The sequence below is a fragment of the Camelus dromedarius genome, chromosome 7, assembly GCF_036321535.1.
Source record: "Camelus dromedarius isolate mCamDro1 chromosome 7, mCamDro1.pat, whole genome shotgun sequence".
Taxonomy (NCBI): domain Eukaryota; kingdom Metazoa; phylum Chordata; class Mammalia; order Artiodactyla; family Camelidae; genus Camelus; species Camelus dromedarius.
The window spans coordinates 600,490-621,159 of NC_087442.1; the positions used below are offsets into that span (position 1 = coordinate 600,490).

At 59.3% G+C, this 20,670-nt stretch overlaps 1 protein-coding gene across 2 annotated transcripts in view; it reads left to right on the forward strand.

Annotated features, from left to right (window-relative positions):
* The window catches only part of PTPRN2 (protein tyrosine phosphatase receptor type N2), a 519,628-nt gene that overhangs the window by 189,359 nt on the left and 309,599 nt on the right, over positions 1-20,670 (forward strand). For both annotated transcript variants that reach the window (XM_064487140.1, XM_064487141.1), the window contains exon 11: positions 6,030-6,109. In XM_064487140.1, coding sequence (XP_064343210.1) covers positions 6,030-6,109 — 80 coding nt within the window. The remainder of the gene's footprint in view (positions 1-6,029; positions 6,110-20,670) is intronic.

A 20,670-nucleotide genomic window follows, 5' to 3' on the forward strand; every position in this document is an offset into this window, starting at 1 on the left:
CGCTGGCTGCTCCCCTCCCGGTCAGGCGGGCCGGCCGCGGGGCCCCCCGTGCCGCAAAGAGTCTGAGCTCACAGCCCCGCCGCTGTGGGGCCCGAGACAGCCTCGCCGAACGAGTGAGCTTCAGCTGGGCCGCCAGGCCGGCCCGGGAGGCAGGGCAGCGGCCGATCCTGGAGCACCTTCTGTTTCCCACGACGCAGGAGCCATTAGTTCCTATGAGGGGACTTACTGAAGATGCGGTGGGAACCCGCAGCCCAACACGCTCCCCGGGCTCCCGTGTGCACGGGCTGGGGGTGCGGAGCCCAGCCCGACCCTGGAGGAGCCCGGCGAGGATGCAGCCCCTCCCTAACTCCTGCCCATCCTGCTGCCCTGCTGACACCCCCATCCACGTGTGAGGGTCCCTGGGAGGTGGAGGCTCTGGAAGATGTTTCAGTTCCCTGGGGCAGAATTGCGCTGGTCTGCCTCCTGGTTTTGTCTGACTCACGAAGGGTCAACAAGGAAGTGGAGGGAGGAGGGTGGCCTTGAACTCCCTGGTCAGGGGACCCTCTGCTTCTCTCTGAGCCCAAATGAAGACAGAGCCCTGGATAACTTGGGAGTGTGCAGCAGTCACCTTGGCTCTGGGTAAGTGACGATGGCTCACGGCTGGGAGCCTCCAGCTGTGACACCCAACTCTGCAGGAGGCCAGGGCCATCCATGGCTGCGCCCCTGTGCAGGGGCCCGAGCCCGCAGGCCCGTGCTCACAGGTGGATGGTGCCACCCGCTCCTGGGACAGGAGTTGCTCAGCGATGCCACCTTCGGAGGCCGGGGCAGGAAGGCTGTCTGTGCACCTGCAAGACTCCAAGGCCCACCGACTGGCTGGAGACGGAATTTCAGGGAAACATCACAAGAGGCCCAAACCTCCCCAGCTCTGTCTTTCAACTGAAGACGGGACAGCAGGGAGGAGCCCCTGTGGTTCAGGAACAGTAATTCAGGTTGGGCGCAAGGCGGCCACGCCTCACGCGAAGTAGATCCCGTGCTTTGGTTGAAGACGGCAGCGCTCAGGGTATTGCCTAAGTCCTGCTTCCTGCTGGGAAGTGACATCATGGTTAGGGGAGGGCTGAGTTACTGGGCCTTCCCAGACCTCGGTTTTCCGGCCCTGAGACGTGGGCAGCGGGGTGCGGCGTGGCTGGGGCCCGGGACCCTGCTTCAGGGGGCCCCTACCTGGTGCACTGCGGCTCTGCCCTCTTAGAACTCTTAACATTTAATTCCTCAGCACAGGGGCCTGGGTTTCCGTTTTGTGCGGCCCCCCCACCCTGTTGTGTAACTGGTCCCGGGGCTGACCCGGTGGTGGGGAGAGCCGGCAGGGGAACCTGCCGGGAGCAGAGCCCGCCGGGAGCAGTTGTGCGGCTCGGCCATTGTCTTTGTTGTTGCTTAGAAGGGACTCTAAGATCACCTGCTGTGCGTCAGTTCCTCGGTGGCAGTGACCCTCTCAGCTCCTTCTCCTGGACTTCTGCAGGTGCTGGGCAGGCTGGAGTTTGGGGTCCCGTGTGAGGGGCCTGGAGGAGGCTGTGCTTTCCTCACACGGTCCCGTGACCAGGAAGAGTGAGTCTTTCCCTCTCCTGGAGGACTGGCTGAGCTCCTCGAAGGCAGGGAGCGGGTCTCCATTCCTCAGTGATGCCGAAGACCCGGGCACACGGCAGTGTCAGTAGGCTGTGGACACGGCACCCGGGCCTGCATCTCCTTCTCCACATGCCACAGGCCTTGGACAGAGGTCTCAGTCTGCTCATCTGCAGAACGAGCAGGTTTCTGCTAGGGTAGTGTTTTTGTGGGGCCTACCATGCATGCGGGATCTCCGCACCAGGGAGGGTAGTGTTCTCCATACCCTGTACCATGGAAGTAACACAGCGTTATTTACAGAGAAATACGTAAACACCTGGGAAAGTTGGATTTACACGGAAACAGAACTGGATGCTGTTGTAAGCGTACACATGTTTGGTGCCTGCGCCGCCCGTCCTGGACGCCTCTGCAGCCTCGTGCTTATTTTTCTCAGGAGGACAAAGTAGAAGCTGCTTTTCCTCTCCACCTCCTCTCCCGTGTCGGCAGCAGGGCAGGTGCTAAGGTTGCAGGTCAGGACACTTTCTCTGGGTCCATCCCTGCAGGACACCCTCCCCTTCCACGTGCAGAACCACGTCCATGGAGGGGCAGGAGGAGGCTGCAGACCATCCTGCCAAGGAGCCCACCGGCTGTCTGGGTGGGAAACTGACCGTGTTCTCCGCATCCCTGACGGGACACACATGACGGCAGTTCCCCCAGGAGTTAAGCAGCCTGGTGTCCAGAGGAGCCAGGATAAGGCTGAGACATAACAGGAGCTCCTGAGGGACAGGCTGATGCAGCAGCTCGGAACCCAGGCCCACCGGGGAGGGAGGTCCCCCTTGTCGTCCATAGTCCTGAGGGACCATCGGGCCAGTTCTCTGAGGTGTCCGGGAAAGGCCTTGGGCCCAGTGCTGAGATGACCGCCTGGCTTCTCCAGGTTGTTGTTTGCGGAGTGCAGTCCTTCAGGGCTGGGTCCTCCCACTGCAGAAGGGCCTTCAGACACGGGGCTCTGTGCTCAGCGTCTGCTGCTGCCACGCAGGGTCCCTCGTGACCGGGCACGTCGCCCGTCAGCTGCAGCAGGAGCGTGAACTGCTGTGAGACTCAGACCTGAGCAAATGCTTTCGGAGTTCAAAGGCAACACACAAGTTCTGTGTTCTTCCAAATTCTCCATGAGGAGGAGAGCGTTCAAGGCCGGGCAGTCCCTCATGACAGAAACGAGTTCTGGATTGCACACAATCACAAAGTGATTGCAAGTAAGAGACTGCGTGCAGGGTGAAGCGGTCACTCAGGCCTTCAGGAGGGCAGAGCCTCGTCTACTGCCATGTCTTGGTCGAGGCCTGTGTTGTGTGGAATTACCTTGCAGTAACCACGAGTCCTTGTTTCCTCACGTGTCCGAATGGGAATCGATTCGCTCAGTCCTTCCTCCTTGGTCAGCCCTCAGATGAGGTCTTCTGGAAAGTTACTGCCTGACTTTTGGGAGGCAGGAGTAGATAATTGTGCAGAAAATCCCGGAATGGAAAATTTGCTTCAGGAGCACTCGTGGGCGTGGTTCTGCTACCTGCGTGGAATTCTGGAATCTTGTCACGTGACGTGGAAGGGTTGAGGCCGGAAGATGAAGCTGTGCAGCCAGGTTCTGTGTGGGCAGGGGGTCAGCCTAGTACGAGGGGCCTCCTGAGCTGGAGCAGGGGAGGGAGTGGCCCTCGGAGACGCCGGGGCAGCACCAGCTCTAGGGAGAGCGCGCGTCCACGACGTGGCACGAGCACCGGGTGCCCCTGGGCCCAGCAGACTGTCTGGCCAGTGGCGGTGGGGGGGGTGTGCCCCTCAGAGAGCTCCCAGTGGAGGGTCAGGAAATCGCTGTTCCAGGGGTGGTGTCTGTGCTAGAACTGGACTGCTGGGGCTGGTCCTTGAAGCCCCGTGTGTCTTGGTTTTCCTGTGTAAAAGCGGGGCTCTGCTGGGTGGGTGTGCGGCTTGGGTCTGAGTTGCACGGCAGGCGCCCGGCCCAGTCCTGAGTTCTCTCCCCGGGTCTGGGCTGTGTTCTTCCCGGTGCCACCTGGTGTGTGTGCCTGTGTCTGACTCTTAGAGTCTTTCTCCTGTGAGCCTGTTCCTCGCCTTCCGCCTGCTGCCTCCGGGAGGGAGGAGGTCTCCAGCCTCCAGGGCCTGTGGGCTCAGAAGCAAGGGCGTCTTTGCTGAATCAGGACAGACAGCCTTGCTGTTAGCTCGAGGCCCCCAGAGTGTTCTCTGGCCCCCACACAGTGTGCCTGTGTGGGGGGTTGAGCTCCCACCAGCGTTCTTCAGGAGTCCTTGCTGACGTAGGGACCTGACGCTTCCTGACTGTGGGTCCGCGTGTCCCTGAGATGTGTCTTCCTGGAGTGTCATCTTCCTGGGGTGCAGGGGAGCTGCCTCTTCTGAGTGCTCCCCGCACAGCGGTCTGTGTGCAGCAGGGTCCCCGGGGCGAGTTGGTGGTCTGCCCTCCCGTCCCCCATCCCCTGTCCGGGACACTGCTGGACAGTGGCAGCACCACCGGGGCACTGACTTCACGTGCAGCTTCCTGTGGGAAAGCTGAGCCTCTGGGCCAGAACCACCTCCCATTTTACAGCTGAGTAAACAGAGGCCTGCGTGGTTGAAAGTCTCAGTGGGTGACAGCTGTGATGCAGGATGCAGACGTCTGTGCAGACTGTCACATGTCACTCATCGCAGCAGGTGCTGGGGAAAGAGCGTCTGAGCTCACACCGAGTTTGGCCCCGAGGGGTTGGATCTGTCCTCTGTAACAGGTGACCTCCCCTCGCCGGTGCCAGGGCCAGGGCTCGGCCAGGGGGGCGTGGGACATCACAGACGCGGTGTCAGGTAGGGGCTCGGTGATGGCAACACCGACCCCCCATTCTGGGAAGTGCTTCCCACGCTAGGGTCATGTGTGCATATCCCAGTTTCACGTGTACACGTCTGAGGGTCACGTGTGCACAGTCCAGGGTCCCATGTACATATCTCAGGGTCACCTGTGCACGCCCGGGGCATCACGTGTGTCCCTTAACCACAAACTGGTGACTCGCTCGTCCTGGAAGGTAGGCAGCCGTGGTGCCCCTTCTGCGCTCCTGTTGTCCCACAGGTGCAGGGACAGGGGAACCGCGTTTTCCCCCGACCCCCTAGTGCTGGGTCTCTGAACTCTGAGAGGCAGGGCCTTTAGAGAAGAATTCCGGCACCTGGGGGAGACCAGGGTTTGGGGGTCCTGCCTGCCGGGGCTCTTCAGATGTGGTGGGATTGGACACGTCCCAGGGACCATGTGCAAACCTGGGGTCTCGACCTCGGGTCTGTTGTCAGTGCTGGCTGGCGGTGGGTGTTGGTGAGGACCTTCTCTTGATCTTGGAAGCATTTGCACTCGGATATCTGACCCCGTCCCAAACGTGGACCCGTCATCCACACGTGTGCAAGTCACCGTCATCCTCTTGGGAAGGGGCGGAGACCCTATGAGATAGCGAGCCGTTTAAGCACTGCATGGCAGGCACTCACCGCACTTGCTGGAAGACCTCAGAGAAGTGGTTGTCAGTGCCTCCGGGGGAGTCAGACCGCGGAGAGTGTGTGTCAGTACGATTCTGTGTCACCAGTGAGGGAAGCCCGGCCCCCGGACCGATGGGAGGACATTGGACTGAACAGGGCCTGTCAGCCGGGACCTCAGTGGTCACCATGAGGAGCAGCTGTCCTGCCAGGAGCATCCTGACAGCCGGGGACCCCTGAAAACCTCGGGGTCTGGCGGGAGGGCCGAGCGCACACAGCCCCGAGCCCCAGGCATCCCCGCGCCCTGTCTACCCTCTGCACTGGCGCCCCATCCAGAAGACCTGGAGAACAAAGATGGTGATGGGGCGTCCAAACGGATGACAGACCAGGAGGTGGGAGCTGGGAGGGTCCTGACGAAGGCAGCCCTGCGGCCCCACCCCAATAAAGCAGTTGTTAAAATAGGGATGTACATTTTAAAATTGTGTTCAACATGGCATTTTAAAAGCTCTGAAGGTTTTCGATAGCTGCCGTCTGGCAGTCCCCTGCCAGTCGTTTTTATACTCAGTGGTTCTTAAACACTTCGGTAAGTTTTTAAACAGCTCCTGTCAAGAGAATTTTAAAAATACCCGTCTCTTTCCTTTAGCTTTTGGTGCCTATGGCTCCCTTGGGAACCAAATACTAAAACCTGTTTCCATAACAATGTTTCTTTTTCCCTCACAGGAGGATCTGCCTGTTATTGTTGGGTTACTGGACTGATTTGAAGTTTTTCTAAGGGCGCTGCCGGGGCTTTTAGATGGGCAAAGCCTCTCGATAGGATTCCCGGAATCTGGGAACAGAGTCACAGTGACCAAGAAAACCCAAACCCGCGGAGGCCGGGTGTGGCGCAGCGGTGGCCGTGGGTGTGCGGAGCGTTCAGAGCTGCAGGGCCATGCACGGAGTCGCTCTGACGCCTGTGACATGCTCTTTTCCAGGGTCGCGGGGCCCACAGTGACCTTCAGGGTGAGCGCCAATGCCCGGAATGTGACGCCGGCGGATGCGGTGAAGGCGGCAGGTAAGGCTGTTTCGGCTCAAGCGGCGGGAGAGCTGTCTGTTCATGAGGAAGGACGGTCTCCCAGGACCCGATAATGACGGGGACAGGGAGGGGAGGGGAGGCTGTGTGCGGCACCCTGAAACGTGGCCAGGCTTCGGGGCGGGGGGACGGTGGCCACAGCACTGGCTCTGAGACAGGGCTGGTGCGGGGCGTCTGCGGTGACCCTGGTGTGGATGGAACACCCTCGTGCTCTGAGGTTTTCCATCTTGTGCCAGGTGAGTGGCACACGGCCTACGCGTCCATCCCCTGCAACCGGCACAGGATGCGGGGCTGGACCGGGGCTGGACCTGGCTCCCGCTCGCCTGTCCTGAAACCACGGATGAATCCCGGCGTGTGGCTGGTGTTTATCACATGGGATGTAGGGCGAGTGTGAAGTCTGCCTCCCCTCAACTCCGAGTCTGTTTTCAGCTTCTGAAACCTTGTACAAACGTGCAACTTTTCTGCCTGGTAAGAAAAACACAGGAAAGAACGGAACTGGAGCCCCCGGTTTCCAGTACCTCAGGGGAAGGACTCGTATTTCATGGTCGTCTGTAGGCAGCGTGTCTGAATGTGCACCGACCCCAGACGCGGCGGAAGGCGGCTTTGTTTCAGCCAGTCCTGCGTGTTGCTAAATGTGTGAACTGCTTTTACACGACATTCACGTGAAATGCAGCAGAGCACTCTGACTGACTCAGATCTGGACGTTTAGCTGCGTCGGCTGAGGTGTCTTTGTGTCGCATCCTGTTACCCTAAGGTTTATCCGGTGACAGTAAACAAAGCGGCCCCGCACTTAGCGGGACAAACTCCAGGGCTTCCCGAGGGCGGCTGCCCTTGCTTCTACTGTGGATGCTTTTTGTGACTCTTATTTGTGAAAGTAGTGACTTGGGGCCACGAATGTTTGGCTAAAGGAGAATTTCTTGCACAGATGTCCTGCACCCTGAAACCGGGCAGCCGTGAGCACAGGGCAGGGCCTGTGTGTTCGCCGTGAGTCAGGCGAGCTGTGTTATAACCGCCGGCAGTGCAGCGCCCTCCACGCGGTCTGGAGGGAGGACGTCGCAGGGTCTCCTGGACACTCTGCCGCCTGAGTGGGGGGGGCCGCGGCGCTCGGGGCCACGGGCTCTCCCTCCCCGCACAGCACCCATTTCACGTCCTTGTTCCCCGGCAGAGGAGATCACTGAACGTATATAAGACCAGATCAGTTACCAGTTTTTTTTTTTTTTTACCCAGAAATGAGTTAACGATGTTTCGCAGTTGGCAGCGCATCCCAACACTGGGACGTAACCCTCTCGAGATCGGGTTTGCTGGCCTGATGGGCGCTGTGAGTGGTGTAAAATGGAATGAAGGCTTTCCATCTTTTTAGAACTGTGACAGTATATTCAGGACAGTGGCCTTTCATTTATTTTATTGCTTTCTGAGGTGAAGGAGGCTGATTATCTGAAGTCCAGTTTCTTGGTCGCTCTCAGCGTGTCCACGTCATGTGCTGAAGGGGAGCCTGCGCGCCCCTTGTGGGCCTGAGGGCTGCATCGACGGCTAAGTGCTCAGGCTTCTGCTGACACCAGCGCATTTACGTTCACCCTCATGACCGCTCGGCCTGGGCGCTTTGGGCTCGCTGCGTCCTCGCAAGATGGTCACGCCCATGCACAGCCGAAAGCTCAGTTCCTTCACATTCCAAATGACCTCGTGCTGCTGCACGGGAGCGGCTTACAAAGGAGGAGTCCGACCACGAGGATCGTGTCTGGCGGCAGAAGCACCGAGGTGCGCGGCTGCTGCCCCGTCTGCCTGTGGTGTTTGGTGTCTGTATCGTCCAGGAAGGGAGACACTCCCTGTGATGGACTCTAGTGTTCATTTTGCCAGCTTTGTACAACATGACCCCAAGCCCAGGAAGGGCCACCTGGTCTTCACCGCGCCGTCCCCATCAGACCCCGGCAGCGCCTCCAAGTGCTGTGTGCCTCACTCAGACCCGATCTCTTGGTTTCACTGGGTGACCCTTTTCTGGGCGCTCAGCTCAGTTTGTGGGCTCAGGTGTCAATGAGAGGCACAAGTGATCATTAAAGTCGGGGTCTTGCGCACGGAGACACCCGCTGTCCTCAGTGTGTAGAAAGGGCGGGTGGTGACTTTCCCTCTGTGTCGTCAAACTGAGCAGAACAGGGAGCCCCATGTGACTCTTCACCTTCTTGCCAGTTTGCCCTTCAGCATCACGTTTCTCGTCCCCTGCTGGCTCCTCCTTTCAGAGGAGGGCCGGTGGGTCGCCTTGGAGAGCCTTGGGAGCTCTGCCCCCCAACCGCGGCCTCTGGGTCTCGGGACCTTCGCGGGGGGCGGTCTCACCGCCTGTGGTGTGCGTGTCCTTCCTGCCCGAGGTCAGCTGTCCCGCCCTCCCCTGGGCCGGGGGCCGGGGGCTTCTCCTCACTTCCCTTCGCGGCTGTGTCTGCTTCGCTGGCCGTCAGGCAGGAGCCCGTCTTCAGCACCCCGTCTCCCTGGGGTCTGGGTCTAATCTGAGCTCCAGCCTGGGCGCTCGGCTCATCGTGATTTTGCGTGGCAGCACCTCCTCATGACAGAATGTGGGGACTCTGCCAGAGGGTCTCGTGCCCAGAGTCCCACTGCCCCTGCCACCTTCCCCTGCAGAGCGTCCCCATGGGGTCCATGGGTCTCCTCCCACCGTCCTGTCTTCTGTGCTCTGTGACTTACAGGCCATCTCGTCTGCTCTGTGCAGGGAGGGGCCTGCCGTCCTGTGGCTTCTCCCTGGACACTGCCCAGGGCTGGACCCCGGACACAGAGGCCGTGAGCATGTGTGGGCATCAGTTCTCGACGCAGGGGTGCTGGTGGCTGGGACGGCCAGACCCCGGGACCCACATGCTTAACCCTGGGACCCTGCACAGGGGCAGGTGTATCTGCTCTGGAAAGTGACGTGGTCGCTCCTGGTAAAATGACTGTAAAGCAGGCCCTGGGGGGCTCCAAGGGCTGTGTGGGTCCCGGGGGGCTGGAGGGGAGACAGGGAACCGTGCGAAGGCAGCAGGAAGGGGGCAGGAGCCCACACGTGGGTGGGCAGGCCCAGCCAGCGGTCTGGGTGCTCACCCGTCTCGACGTGGGGCGGGGCCTTCAGGTCATAAGAAGTGCTCAGTGGATTCGCGGCACTGGTGGAGTCCCCGCTGCCTTCCTGGCCTCCGGGGCTCGGCTGCTGGCCCAGGTGCCCGTGCCCACGTCAGGGGCCCAAAAGCCGGGAGCCTCAGGCGAGGGGCCGGGGGAGGGTCCTCGCGGCGGCAGCAGCCGTGGACACAGGTCTCTGATCCAGCCCGGCCAGCTGGCCTCCGTCCCACCCTCTGTCCTGGCTTCCGACACGGCGGCTCAGGACCGCGAGCCGGCGGCCGGGAGCTGTGTGCGTCACCAGACACAGGTGGCCCGTGCACCTTGGTGTGATCGAGACACCAGGACAGGTATGAGCGAACTGGGGAAGCGTGACGTGGAAAGACGCCATGCTTTTTCAGTGGAGGATAAGGAGGGTCCCTGGAAAGGCCCCCAAAGCCCAGCACCAAGAGCCATGCTCGTCTGCACGTGAAGACCAGCTGTCAGACGTCAGGAGGAGCCCGGGCGCACGGGGACGCACGTCTTCTCCGAGGTGTCACGTTAGAGAACCGGAGGACTTCTGGGTAAAGGGACCTTGGGGCTCCTCCTGAGCTGGGCCTCGCGACACAGAAGAGAAACTCTGGCCAGCGCGGCTGGCGGGTTTGGGGTGGGGCTGGCGGTCCGCTGACCTGCCCACAGCCCGGGGTGTGAGCGGCCTTGACTGACTTCTCCAGGCGAGCGATCCCGCTGGGTCTGACACGTCGCGGGGCGGGTCCCATTTGCCCAGTAGCTCGGGCAGCTTCCCTGTGGAGGGGCCGCGAAGCTTGGCTGGCGTGTGGGCACCAGCGATGGGCAGGGGTTGCCGCAGGCATGGGGAGTCCATGTGGTTTGACGGACGCTGCACAGGAGGACCGAGGCGGGAAGACGGACAGCGTGGTGAGCGGGATGGGGCATTCGTCGCTGTGAGACCGTGTGCGTGGGGATCAGCCAGGGAAGCAGACCCCGAAAGGGCAATTCTGGAAGAAGAAACGGAACGATTTTCCAGCCCTGACTGTTGTGTATTCTGCGTTGACTGTTACCTGGAAGAATTTGCTTTGTTTACCTGAGCTGATTGATGATGTTTCGAAAGCAAAGTGCAGGAAGGAGGCCTGTCCGCAGGCTCTCCCCGTCTGCACCCTGGGAGGAGGCTCAGCTCCAGGCGGCGGTGCAGTGAGGGAGGTGCGGCTCGGAGGAGCCCTGCTTTAACAGGGGCTTTGTGCTGTTTGATGATGAGAAAAGGAATCTGAAGATGAGCCGCAGCCCTCATTCCGTGCAGAGGAAGCGGAGAGCGTGCGGGCTCCATCCTGGACTGATTCAGTGACCAGCTCAGAACACACGTCGGGGAGAAAGATGTGGCTCTTGCTACTGAGAAAAACACCGTCCTTTGGGGAACGTTCACTCTTTGCAGGACTCGGCTCGAGAAGCTCCTGTGGTAACGGGGGGGGGCTGCCCCCTCTTCACACGATGACGAAATCTGCTTCTGTTCAGAGACATTAAAGGCTGTGAAGGAATGTCTCCTCTCCTCCTCGGCCTCAGAAAGGTACTTTCGTGCAGGTTTTTGGTCCCCCCCCCCCGCTCCAACCCCCAGGAGAGCAGACGGGAGGCCAAGGTGCCTTCAGGGAACAGGCTTCTTTCCTGCTGGGGTCCTGCGCTGCCTGGGGTTGGAACACAGCCCAGGCACCAGGGCTGTGCAGGGCCGTCAGCACCAGAACCAGATGCCAGCGTGGTGCGGTCCTGTGAGGGCAGGGCCGGGGTCAGACTGCAGTCTGGACGGGGGTGGGGCCCAGAGCTCGGAGACCGCTGGTCGAGCAGGGGTGGGAATGCGGATCCAGGGACTGCCTGCTTCCTCCTTGGTCACACGCGAGCACAACCAGGGCGTCGGAGGAGGGGCAGACGCCATACTGAGTCCCGAGCTCTTGTCTCCGAGGTTGAGGTGTCCTGAGGAGGTGCTTTTAGTTGAGGCCGGTTTCCGCTGCACCCTTCAGCTGCTGCCTCCTGGGGGCCGGCCGTGTGCCAGACCCTGTGCGGGTGGTGGGGATGCCGCAGTGACTGGACAGGGACTCGGCCTCAGTGAAGGCCGGCCCAGCAGAGAGGACGGAGAACGAGGAAATGAACATGCATCGAACGTGCCGTGGCGGGGCGGGGCGGCGGGACGTACGTGTAGTGTGACGTGGTGAACGGCCTGTCATGTCTGCGGCGAGGAGCAGGGCACGCACCACGCAGCGCAGCATGTGAAGCACGTGAGGGGCTGTGGCAGCGTGTGCTGTTACATGGTGCAGTCACGTGGTTGCACAGTCATGTGCCTCTGAGGTGCCGTGTGCCGCAGACTCCGCTCCTGCTGCGGGTCGTCCAGACCAGCCCAGGGCTTTGATACTTGAATCTTCCTGACACTACACTGCAGAGGCCCCATGAGACCTGCCTATTGAACAGCATGTCTGAAGTTCCCGCCCTTTCCCCAGGCAGCTGGGCAGCACGTAGCCCCTGCACACATGAGGAGCCCGGGGTGGTCACTGGCTGGCCAGAGCACGTCCTGTAGATGCCGGGGTCAGGAGAGGTGCCTCTGGCCAAAGGGCAGGGGAGGAGCAGACGCTGAGAGCTGCCTGGGGTGGGCGTGGGCCAGGCCCTGGCTTTGGGGACCAGCCTGAGTCTGCTGGCACTTGGGCAGGAAGCCCTTGGAAGCTGTGGTGGGAGGTTTGTCCCAGGCGGGTGTCCTGTCAGCAGGCTGCTGAGGCCAGCACCGCCTTCCTGGGCTTGCTCCCTGCCCCCTCGTCTGTTTTCCTCCCGCACAGGGACACCGCAGCTCTGATGGCCGGTCCTCAAAAACCAGCCTCCGATTTACACGGCACGTGCGTACCCAAGTCCATCTGGCCCTGAGACCCAGCTCCCTGAAAACACAGAGTGTGTGTCAGGGGCATCGAGGTGACACCGCCGGTGGTTGTGTTAGGGACAGACTCCTTGGGGTGATGACGGACCCATGAAAGGCAAATCAGTTCAACAGGCGACGTGTGACCCTGCCCGCCGCCCTCGCACTGTCTCTGCCCTCGGAGGCACCGGAGCCACATGGCTGTTACCAGCGTCCTGGACACACTGGCCACAGGATCGCCTGTGACCTGTGAGCCAAGTCAGGAGGGGTGCCAGCCCCAGCCCAGCCCGGGCGCCCGCTCGACTGTTTCACCGCAGCCGAGGTTGGCGACCCAGACACAGACCCGTGAGAGGCCCTGTTCTGCTTCGTCTTCTGGTGACGATCTCCTCTGCTCTCATCGGTCCCTGGCTCCTTGTCTGCCAGCCAGGCTAGAATTGTGCTCCTGGGGTTGCAAAAGGTCAGAGCAGGGGGGAAGGGTTCTGATGGGCTGGCAGGGTGTTGTCATTGCCCCCCTTAGATTTCTGCTGGCCTCATTTGTCTGGAGTGTGTGGGTTCTCCACGTGGCCGGGCACTGCGGAGCATCTGCTGGGGTTGGGATCATGAGAACCCATGTGGGTGTGCAGATCGGGGGTCGTGGGCACAAGACCCTGTGTTGTCACTGGCCCAGGTGGATCCAGGTCCTCCCAGAAGATTCTGGACTCACAGAGGGTAGGATGTGAGCCCTGCACCTGCCACTGCGAGAGTGTCCGCTTCCCTTCCCATCCTCTGTGCCCCCTGCCAGTGCCCTGGCCCGCCAAGCCCCTGCCATGAGATGCCAGTCCCTGCTGCTCCCGTGTGGGAGGGACGTCCTCCCGTCCCCTCGCTGGAACGTGGTGGTTTCCTCTTGTCCTCAGGACAGGAGCACAGCCCAGTTACAGGACAGAGGGGCCTGCAGAGCCAGTGTCCACCCCCAGGGCACCCCCACCTCTAGGGGGCCCATATCTGAACGTCCACTTCCAGCCGAGGGTCCTGGAAATGAGACCTCTCTCCATAGGAGCACCCCCTGCCCCGGGGTTTCTTCACGTCTCCTCCAGTCATTTAAACGCTGGTTAAATGAAGAGAAACTTATGTGCGCCTCTGTTAGGTGTGAATGTTCATCGTTTACCACGTACAGCAGATGTGGTCCCTTTGACGAACTTTCCACTTGGTCACGACACCCCTCGCTCTGTGGAGCCCCCACGTGGGATGTGAGATTCGGCAGCCGGTCCTGGACTGTTTTTCTTTCTCTTTTGCAAAGTCTGTTCTCCTCTTTTCCACACAAGTTAAATAGTGACCTTCCCCAGGAGCTGCAGCGGGGGTGTCATGGGCCTGGGGGGGACGCAGAGGCTCCCCGCTCTTCATGTTGCTCATGGTTGAAAGGCTAGTCCCCCCAGGACAAAGTAGGGGGTGGAGGAGCAGAACTGTCATGTCGCCGTGTGGCTGTGGCCGGCCCCGTGGAGGACCTGGTGTGGCAGGCCCCCCACCACGAGGTGCAGCGCGTGGGAGGTGGGGGCAGAGCCCCAGGCTGAGCAGGGCAGGGACAGGCGCTCACAGCCCCACAGCCTCTGTCCCATATGGCAGCCGCCTGGGGAAGCCTGGCCTTGGGATCAGGGCCCCCGGGCCCCCACGTGTGGCAGAGATGTGAGGACGCCTGCTCCCTGGGGATGAGACCAAGTGCTTCCCCTGGGCCTGAAGTTTCTGGTGGTGAGCGTCTGAGCTGAACATAACACCATCTCACTGTATAGGAATTCCCATAAATCACCCACAAGTCCACAGTCGCCGGTCTGGGAGGACGCAGTGAAGGTGCTCAGTCCTCCCACAAGTCTCACAGCCCAGTGTCCACGCACCGATTCTGCCCCCTCCTGAAGAGAAGCGAGAAACCGGGGAACAGGTACACAGGGCATGAGGGAGGTCCCTGAGGATGAGAAGGTGCTGCAGGCAATGAACAGCACGTGCTTAGCAGGAGAACCTCCTTGCAGACGCCATTCCCGCGTTAATTCAGCCCCCGTGTCTGAGATCATGGCATCTCTTCGCAACAGCCTCTCGACTTCACTCCCCCAGGACCTTCTCTGGATCAGAGGCCAAGTCCACCACCTGATGAGCTGGTCCAGCGCGACGGCCTCGGTGCGGGGGCCTCTCGACAACAGCCTGTCATCAGAGACGCTGAGGATGGCGTCTTCCCTCCTCGCTCGTGCAGAGGTGCCGCGGCTCTTGGCCCCTTCTCCCGTCTCCCGCAGCCCCGCAGGCGTGTGCTTCAGCTCTTGAGTTTGGAGCTGGCTGTCCTGCAGAGCTGCTTACGGACGCCCAGGAGCCTTCTCTGCTGAAGTTCAGGGTGTGTTTTGACGTGTACATTACATGAGGCGTGTTTAATCAGTCACAATGATATGCTAATTGGATTCATCTGTGAACTGAATAAAAAACACTTGAAGGAAAAGGAAGTGAACTTATCGCCAGCTGAGACACCTTGTGATCAGTGCGGTGCTCATCCAAATGCGAGAGGGTCGACGCTCGGACGTGCGGGGGGCGCGGCCGCCCTGGGCCAGGTGGCTGCTTTCCAGCCTCACTGAGAGGCGGCCAGACCTGTGACCAGCCGCATCGCTCTCCAGGGTGCTGATTTGCAGGAGCACGGGGCACGTGACAGGGCGACTGCGAACCCCATGGGCGTGCGAGTGTGTGCGGGTGTGTGCAAACACAAGTATGAGCACGCACAATAGTGTGAGAGTGTGAGCATGAGACCATGCATGTGTGAGCGTACGTGTGTGCACGTGCCGACACAGGCGTGTGCCTGTGTGTGAGCATGAGTGTGCGACCACGTAGTCGTGGAGAGGAGGGTGTGTTTGCCAGCCTGTCCCCAGAGCCGTGTTGCAGCCCAGCGCCTGAGTTCTGACTGGAGCTCAGATCTGGGCCGCGTCCTCTTCCGTGAATGGTGCAGTCGGAGTTCAGGGTCCTCTCGGAGACTGCGCAGGGGCTGCGGTGCACATGGCCCCCGCCCGCACAAGCACACCCTCCATGGGCCTCACCAGCTGCTGCAGCCTCTCTGCTTTGCTCTGCTGCCACCTCTGCTTCCCATCCTTTAGTTGGAAACCAGCAGAGGGAGGGAGGCTAAGGCTGTGGGGCCCAGGTGGCCGGGCACCCCCGCTGTGGGGTCCACATCTCCCAGTCCCCCTCCCTGCCCACTCATGTCTGATCGGAGGTGCCTGTGCACAGTCACGGGTGGAGTGCTTCCCGGGCTGTCCCCCGAGGGAGCGGGCTTTCTTTGGGAAATGCAACAGCTAAGGGGGCCTTACCCAGTGGAGCAGGGGTGGGCGCGGAGGGTCAGTGCAGCTGGACGGAGACAGGGTTGGCAGGGCTTCTGCTGTTTCAAGTGTCTTTTTGCCTGAATGGGCATGCCTGGAGAGGTGGATAGACTTTTCCTTTTTGGTGGCGGGTACTTGAGGAGCTGGGGACAGGCGAGGCAGACGTGAGGGGATGGGATGGGGGTGGTGTCCTGCCTCCGAACCCTGCGTGGGAAGGAGGTGGTCAGCCGACCCTGTCCAGGAGCACAGCCTGGCTGCAGAGGCCGGGCCGGGGTGGGGGCTGCCTGCATGACATGGGAGGGTAGCGGGGACTGGGGGGTGCCTCTGGGGAAGCAGCCCGTGGCCCTTGGGTCTGGGAGGCCTGGGGAGAAAGACTGGGAGGTTGTTCTGAGCCCGGGCAGGACCCCTGAGCAGCGGGTTCCCGAGGTGGTGGGCTCCAGGCACCGCACGGGTGAGTCAGTAAAGTCAGGTGGAAGCTGATGGTGGCTTGTTCTTGCGGGTTGAGCCTGAGGACTGAGCGAAGGAGACGTGAGGGGAAAGGGAACAGCCCGGCCCTTACGACAAGGAATGCAGGGGGTTTCACGCCGGGAGCCGTGGTTCTCTTTGATTCAAAGAGAAGGTAGAAACACAAGCATAGCTGCTTTGAAACATGAACAAACCCTGAGAACCCACCGGCAGCGAGTGGTTCTACTCTTTTCGAAGTAAGTCTGCCGGCAGCATTGTAGCTGTAACTGTTCTCAGGCGACTTCCGCCGCGGTTTGCTTGGATGCGTCTTTCCGGGAAATGCATGCCTGGGTGGGTCGGGCGCCCACTGCCTCGTGTGTTACATTTTGTTCTGATGAGATGGGGTCATTTTTAGTCGGTTACCGTCCTCTTCCTTAACTCCTGGGGCGCCGATGGCAACTGCCACGCAGTTACTGAGCACCAGGTGTCCACCGGGCAGCTCTGGCAGGGCCCAGGCCGGTGTGGTGGGACCCGCGACGCTGGCCAAGCCCCGGGACGCAGGGATGGACTGCGGGTCTGGGTGCTGCGGCCTGGCCTCCGGCCCTCAGTGCTTCTGCACCGACCGAGGGTCCTGATGAGCAGGGGAGAGGCCGGGTAGTCAGAGCGGTGTCCAGTCCGGAGCCTGAGCCACAGGGAGCTGAGCTGGGGTGGCCGGGAGGAGCAAGGACGGGAAGGCCAGGTGAAGGACAGAGGAGCCGGACAGCAGGCGGGGCCGCCCCCAGGGGGAGCCGAGGGCCTGGACCAGAGGCAGTGTGGGACGAGAGGACGGGTAAGATGGGGGCCTGGATCGTGCAGGGGGGCTGGCGGGCGCCTGCCTCGCCCATGTTTGTCCCCCCGGGGCCCTGAGCCCGTAGCCTCCCTGTCCCCCTGCAGGGCCGCGGCAGGAGCCCCCAGGCCGCCCTCTTGTCCCGAGGAGAGTCCGGCCTGTCTGCTGCACGCTGCCCCCATCCCTCCGGCTCTGCCCCCAGCCCAGCTCCGCCCTCCCGGGTTATGGTGGCATCTTCGAGGTGACTCAAGCCCGAGCCCCCGCGCAGCCCCCCACGTCTCCCCTGATGCCAGGTCGTCCTGACCCCTGACAACTGTTCTCGCTTCGGGGGCTCCCTGTTGAGGAGGAACCGGAAAGGCATCCGTGCTGGATTTCTGCTTGGCTGTTTTATTTTCCAGTTTCCGCAGAGGGGAGCTGTCTCGGGGGGCGTTGTCTGGGAGGCACGCGGGTCGGAGGCTGAAGAGCCAGCCGATAAGGGTGTTCCCGCCCCCTTCCCGGTGGTCCGCTCTTCGTCTCCTGGAGCGCCCCCTGCCTGCCCCAGCCTGATGATCTCTCTCCTGCCTTCCGTGCCACTTGGTCATTTTTTTATTTAACCAAAGGCTGCTTTGGACATTTCGTGGGCTGTTGGTTTATAAAGTCACATATCTCAGATAAAGTGCTTTAACGGTTTCTGATCTCAAGCACCCTACAGGGTTGCTTCAGGGGTTAATTTAATTTATGAAAATTGCGTGCGCCGTGGTGTAGGATAAAAACGTGAGCTACAGTTGGTGACGGGCATGTCTCCGGCTGTGGGGCCCTGACTCCCCCGCTCCCTGCACGCTGCCCTGCGTCGGGTGGAGCCGTTGGTCTGCACATGTAGGTGCTCACGAGTGTCTGAATGAAAACTGAATCTCACACGTCCCTTGTGACAGTGAACGTGGAACAGCCGTGCCGGCGCTTGTCAGTGTCCTTTCTGAGTTGTCCGAGGGTCCCAGAAGGCGGGCTTGCTCTGCTGCCCCGGGATGAGGACAGAGGTTGTGAGCAGGTGTGTGCGTGTCCAGCTCTGCCCCAGGCACTCCAGCTCGTGCCCTGACACCGGTCTCCGCTGCAGACAGCCTTGTTACCCCAGCGGGGTCTGCTGCCCAGTGCACGCCTCCTGCGTGGAGTTTGTGCGAGCAAGATGGTTTTGCTGATGAGCATTTTAGTTGAAATGCTTGGCAGCAACCAGAGTGGAAGCCCTGTTGACCCCCCTGCTGGGCACACGGCAGCGGGGGCGCGCTTGCACCCAGGACCCCAGCTCCGCGGGGAAGAACATCGTCAGTGAAGAACACATCTTTGCTGCACAGGAGGTAACACGGCGCATTGTCCAGCAGATGGAGCAGAGCCTCCCTGTGCAGCCCGGGGTCTGTCTCTCCCAGGAGCTTCCTGATTTACCCCCCACCCCAAGTTCCTCCCTCTGCCTGAGACGCACACTGCACGGTTCCACAACCTCCACAAATACATTTTATTTTGATTTTTGTTTGCCTTTTGTTTCATTTTGCTTTTTGCCTTTTAGCGTGCTTTGTAATTTGATTTATTTGTTGGAAGCCAGACAAGATGTTCAGGGCAAAGGGAACTGAGGCCTTCGGTTTGGGGTTTCACGTTTATCAGTGTGGGTCAGGCCACGTTTACTGTTCCACGCAGAGGTAGGTATCAGAGGCTAATATTTTTTTCTAGTGTCTTTGTTTTGTCTCCTCTGCTTTCTTTGAGTTTCCCTACAGACTTCTTCTTGAGTAAAGTCTGAAATGTGCATTTCTTTCACCTGTAACTCCCTGTTATTGCACAGAAGCCCTAAGATGTGAGGGCTGGAGGGAGGGGACGCGTCCCCTGGCCATGGTCAGGTCTCCGTGTTTTAGCGAGTCTGGGCTGCGACCTTCACATGAGCTCCTCAGTGCTCTTCTCCCTTCAGTGGGGCGTGAGGGCTGGAGGGTCTGGCATTGGGAATATATGTGAAATGTGTGTCTTATAAATAGTCCGTGTGGAGTAGTTACAACATGCTGTATATGCGTTACAAACACCATATGCATTTCATGTATTATGTAAATATGCACAGTTGACCCCGAAACAACGTGGGGTCAGGGACAGGCGAAAATTCTCATGTAACTTCATGTTGGTCCCTCGTATCAGTCATTCCACATCCGTGACTAAACCAACTGCAGAGTGTGTGGTCCTGTGGTATTTACCACTGGAGGAAGCCCTGTGTGAGTGACCCGTGCAATTCAAACCCACGTCGTTCAATGGTCAGATGTGTTAGGTAACAATACATAAAATATAATTATTCACACAAAAATATTGTATGTTACGTATACACCATGTATTACAAATAGAATGACACCATATAGTCTATAACATCATATTTGAATACTGGTTCTTTGTTGGCAGAGTATTTATGTTACAGAGATAAAGATGTGGTTTATCTTTTTCATTTTATGTGGTTTCTGTACTGCATAGAACTTAGAATTAATCTCATCAAGTTTAGCAGTATTTTTCTTTACAATATTTTACCTTGTATATATGCATGGAATGTTACTCAGCCATGAAAAGGAGGAAGTTGTGCCATTTGCAATAACCTGGATGGACCTTTTGAGGGCCTTACGCTGAGTGAAGTAAGTCAGGCAGAGAAAGACAAATACTGCACCAGCTCTCTTCCACGTGGAATCTGAAAATCCAAACCGAGAGAAACAGAGAGTAGCCTGGTTTACCAGGGCTGGGGTGGGGGAAGTAGGGAGATGTCAGAGGGCACAGGCGTTCAGCTGGAAGATGAGTAAATACTGGAGGCGTGAATCGTATGCTTGAGAGTAGATCCTAAACGTTCCCACCGCGCACCCAGGAAGGGACTGTGTCGGGCGGTGGAGGTTCTGGCTGGTCTTGCTGTGGGCTGGCTTCGCAGTGAACACACGTGTCAGATCACCGCATATGCGCCTCGGAGTTACACAGTGCTTCCTGTCGCTTCTGTCTCAGCGAAGCTGAACAAAGTGATGAGCATGAGCTCTGCTGAAAACTGGGTAGAGCCGTCTTGCCGCTGGCTGTTCTGGTGTGCGGGGCACGCTTTTGTTTTAACCTTGTGTCTCTCGTCATTGAGAAAACCCTGTGTTAGCCACCATTGCTTGACTGCAGATTCCCAGTGTTTCTTGCAGACAAACCCGCCATCTGCAGCTATGAACATTTGCTTACTTCCTTTCTGATCCGCATCCCTTACAATTCTCCAGTTTTGCTAAGCTGCTTAGGGCTCTCTGTGCAGCGTTAAGTAAAAGGAGGCGTGTTAGTCGCCACTGCCTCGCCCAGACCAGGAGAAGCTCTTCCACTGTTTCATGTGGCCGAGACTGATGTTTGCTGAGCGATTTTAATGGAAAACCTCTATTGAATTAGGAAGCTGTGTTCCCAGTTCCTTAAAAAGTCTTAAATCTTGCGTCTCTGAGATGTCAGTGGTTTCTTATCCCTCTGATCTCCCAGTGACGTCGCCAGACTTCAGCTGTGGGACCGTTTTTCTGTTTCTAGAATAGACCCTTTATGGTTATTAAAGTTTTGTTGATTTCCCTTTGTTGGATTCAGTTGCTAATATTTTCTGAGAAGTGAAATTCACCAATTTTCTTTCTTGCATTTTTCTGGTCCAGTTTTCGTCTCAAGGGGACACTAACCTCACAGCCAGCAAGTCTGGCTCTTGACGGCAGCGCGTCCGCGTGGGACGGGGAGTGGCTGGGCGTTCGCGGCGGGTGGGCTGCCTGGGCCGGGCCTGGCGTGGGAGCTGAGTGGCAATGCAGCTGTTTCACGGCGGCGTAACGGTCAGGTTCTGTTCGCTTCAGTTCAGTTTTGGAACTTCGTATTTTTTCCTGAAAATGATTGATTTCATTTACATTTTCCAGTTACGTTTATGTTGTTCCTAGTGTCCTCTGTGGTTCTGTAACTCTCTGCTGCGTATGTTGGTCGTTATTGCTCATTACTGATGTTACTTGCTTTTGGTTTGTCGTCTTTCCCGATA